The following is a 3,755-nucleotide window of genomic DNA, read 5'->3' on the forward strand; positions in this document are numbered from 1 at the left end:
GTGTGTGCGTGCATGCGAGTGTGTGCGTGCGTGCGAGTGTGTGCGTGTGTGTGTGCGAGTGTGTATGTGTGTGTGTGTGTGTGTGTGTGCTCATAAATCACAGTAAACTTCATCAGAGCCGTGAGACTGATGTTTGGCAGGTTCCTCGGGTCCTGCTCCAAACACACACTGGAGTCTGAAGATCAAAGAAAACAAACTCCAAACGCTCCAGATTCTCCTCCAGAGCCTCATCCTCGGTTTATTACACTGAGACCCGGCTCACCTTCACTGGGAATGACTGGAGCTCTCCAGCACACATTAGAAAGCTTCCGGAGATTGTCCTCGCGTATTTGGGGACCTCATTATATCTGAAGAGTTTGGTGAAATTATAGAGAAGACGAGCCTGCAGAATTACTCTCAGACCGAGCAGAGATCGACTTCACTGCGAAAAATCATGCTCTTCATCAGTACTTCTGTCTGGTGTTCCAGTATAAATATCTAAACGTCTTAACTTGATGACTTTATGCTTAAAACAAGAGACAAAATGTCTACCAATGGAGTGTGAAAAATAATCTTGTTTTCCCTTTATATTACTGTAAATAGGTTTTTCTGACTCCATTGACAGATATTTGTTCTTGTTTTAGGTGTAAACATACAGTAAGTGATACATTTTTCAGAAAACAAGACTTATCGTAAGCAGGGTTTGTGCAAGCCTTAATTCATGTTTTTGACAAATTAGACTCTAAAAAGGTCTTAAATCAGTATTAAGGAGGAAGTATTAAGTTTTAAATTAAATGTTAAATGTTGCATTCACTGCAAAAATGAATGATCTTCTTAGTATTTTGTTTTCTAGTGCAAATATATAAACATCCTTAAATCAAGAATGAAGACATGAAGTCTTGTTTTCTGAGAAACTGAACAAAATGAAGTGAGTTTTTAATTAAAACAAGAACAAATATCTGTCCGTGAGGAATGAAAACTTTATTATTATTATTATTTGAATGAAGTTGATTTTTCTGAGGCCAGTGACAGATATTTGTTCTTGTTTTGGTCAAAAACTCACTTCATTTTGATCAGTTTCTCAGAAAGCAAGACTTCTTATTTTGTCATTTTGCTTCTCAGGTAAAACCATATTGATGTATTGTGTCCAATTCAATCAAACGTGCAGAAACCTGGTTAAGTCATTTTACATCTCATGCAAACATCCTTAAATCAAGATACATTTATTTGAGAGGCAAAATAACATCAGATATTTGTTCAGAACAAAAAATTTGAAAAATCAGAAAAATATCTGACCTCACTTTCTAATATTTGTTCTAGTTTAAAGCTTTAACTCACTTTATTTTAATACATTTCTCAGAAAATAACTCTTGATATCTTAATATCATTTTGCGTCTCCAGTAAATGTATTTTGATTTAAGAATCTTTAGACATCTGTGCTGGAAAATGACAAAGACACAGAGGAAGAGCATCACTTTTTACAATGTTGCAAAAGTAGCTGTAGTTTCACCATGTTTAAGAGGCATTTCACCCTGTTACTGTGGTAAAGTTAGTGCGCAAGTGATTTAGCGCCTTTTTCAACATATGATGATGACATAACAGATGTGTGTTGTGATGTGTGTGCACTCTCAGAACAAAATCACTGCGGTGTCACCTTTTCAAAAGATACACATTAGTACCTTATTAGTGCTTTTTTAGTACCAAGACACATATTAGTGCCTAAAGTATATACATATTAGTACATATACATACGTGTGTGTGTGTGTGTGTGTGTGTGAGTGTGTGAGTGTGTGTGTGCATTGACATGAGCAGCCTGAACGGTGAGAATGATCTTATATGAGCAGAACATCACAGCTGTTACTGTAAACACACGTACAGTAAACATCTAAACACTAAAACAATGCTGCTGAACACAAATATGCAATGCTATTTTCAACATGCAATCGCAACATGAAATCAAGGTCAACTCTGAGTTTACTGACTGTGTTAATTAATGTTCCTGATCTTAATGTGAATGATTCATCAGTGACAAAATTCTGAAGAAATAATGTCTTTAGAATCTTTCATCAGTAACTTCCTCCACCTGAGAAATGACTTTCCTCTTTATCTGTAGTTCAGTCTGTGCTCTGAATCTTCTGCTCGTTTCATTTGCTGTTTAGCTCAGAAATACACAGTCAGAAAGATGTTTAACTGTTTCTGGAAGAAATTAATGCTTTTATTCATCAAGGATGCATTAAATTGATCAAAAGTAACAGTAAAGACATTTATAGTGATTCTATTTCAAACAAATGCTGTTCTTTTGAACTTTCTGTTCATCTGTGAATCCTGAGAAATAAAATGTATCACAGTTTCCACAAAAATTGAACTGTGTTCAACATTGATAATAATCAGAAATGTTTCTTGAGCAGCAAATCAGCATATTAGAATGATTTCTGAAGATCATGTGACACTGAAGACTGGAGTAATGATGCTGAAAATACAGCTGCGCATCACGGAAATACATTACAGTTTAACAGATATTCACACAGAAAACAGCTGTTTTACATTCTAATAATATTTCATATTTTTTCTGTACGTTTGATCAAATAAATGCAGCCTTGGTGAGCAGAAGACACTTCTTTCAAAAACTGACCCCAATCTTTTAATAGTGTTAGCATATAGAATATTTGAGGCATAAACAGACATATTTTTACAAATAAATAAATAAACAAATGCGTTTCAAAAGACATAAATACACAAAGTACAAATATTAAACATTAGGGCATGTGTATGTGTGAATGTGTGTGACCAAGGCAGTGTAAAATATTAATTTGCGTACGCAATAAAGCGTAAAATAAACAGTGAAATAATTACCCTTTTAACAGTCATAATCACAGTAAACTCGTATTAATTCCTCGTTTGAATTCTAAAGCTCAGTCGCCTGTGGACTGATTATAATTGCCAAGCAACATGATGATTAGAGATTATCTATAAACATGATCAATTCAGACATGTAGTGTGTTTTCACACATGGCTTGTGTTTTAAAGCCACAGTTCACCCAAAAATGAAAATTCTGTCATTATTTACTCACCTTTTTTCTGTTATTGCACCTAAAATGTAGAATAGCCTTCCGTTATGCGTTAGAACTGCTCAAACACTTTCTGATTTTAAATTCAAGTTAAAAACTAATTTGTTTTCTTTAGCTTTTAATGTATTGAAGAGATTAATATAATCTCTTTTATTGTTTGTCTTGTCTCGAATGTTGTTATACTTGTATCAATGTAAAGCACTTTGGTCAACTCTGTTGTTTTAAATTGTGCTCTAGAAATAAACAAAAGAGGAAATTTTGAAGAATATTTGTGACCAGACAGATGACAGTAGCCACTGACTTCCGTAATATTTTTGTCTTACTATGGAGGTCACAAATATTATTCAAAATATCTTCTTTTGTCCTCAACAGAAGAATGAACTCACACAGGTTTGGAAGGACATGAGGGAGAGTAAATTATGATGAAAATGAACCGTACCTTTAAGCGACTGAACATGATGTGGGTGAAGCAGCACTGATTTTAATCAAAATATCTCATTTATCTGAAGTGCTGATGAACACAGGGGACCAAACCGACACACACACACACTCACTTACACACACACACACACACACACACACACACACACATACACTCACACACACATACTTGTATTTGTTGTTTACGGGGACTCTCCATAGGCGTAATGGTTTTTATACTGTACAAACTGTATATTCTATTGCCCTACACCAACCCTACACCTACCT

The 3,755-nt window shown here is 34.8% G+C and overlaps 1 protein-coding gene across 1 annotated transcript in view; it reads left to right on the forward strand.

Annotated features, from left to right (window-relative positions):
* Nucleotides 1-3,755, forward strand: part of dcc (DCC netrin 1 receptor) — a 199,002-nt gene that overhangs the window by 154,599 nt on the left and 40,648 nt on the right. The window contains 1 exon segment of the mRNA XM_016524048.1: nt 1,759-1,799. Coding sequence (XP_016379534.1) covers nt 1,759-1,799 — 41 coding nt within the window.

The sequence above is a fragment of the Sinocyclocheilus rhinocerous genome, unplaced genomic scaffold (assembly GCF_001515625.1).
Source record: "Sinocyclocheilus rhinocerous isolate Xijiao unplaced genomic scaffold, SAMN03320098_v1.1 scaffold991, whole genome shotgun sequence".
Taxonomy (NCBI): domain Eukaryota; kingdom Metazoa; phylum Chordata; class Actinopteri; order Cypriniformes; family Cyprinidae; genus Sinocyclocheilus; species Sinocyclocheilus rhinocerous.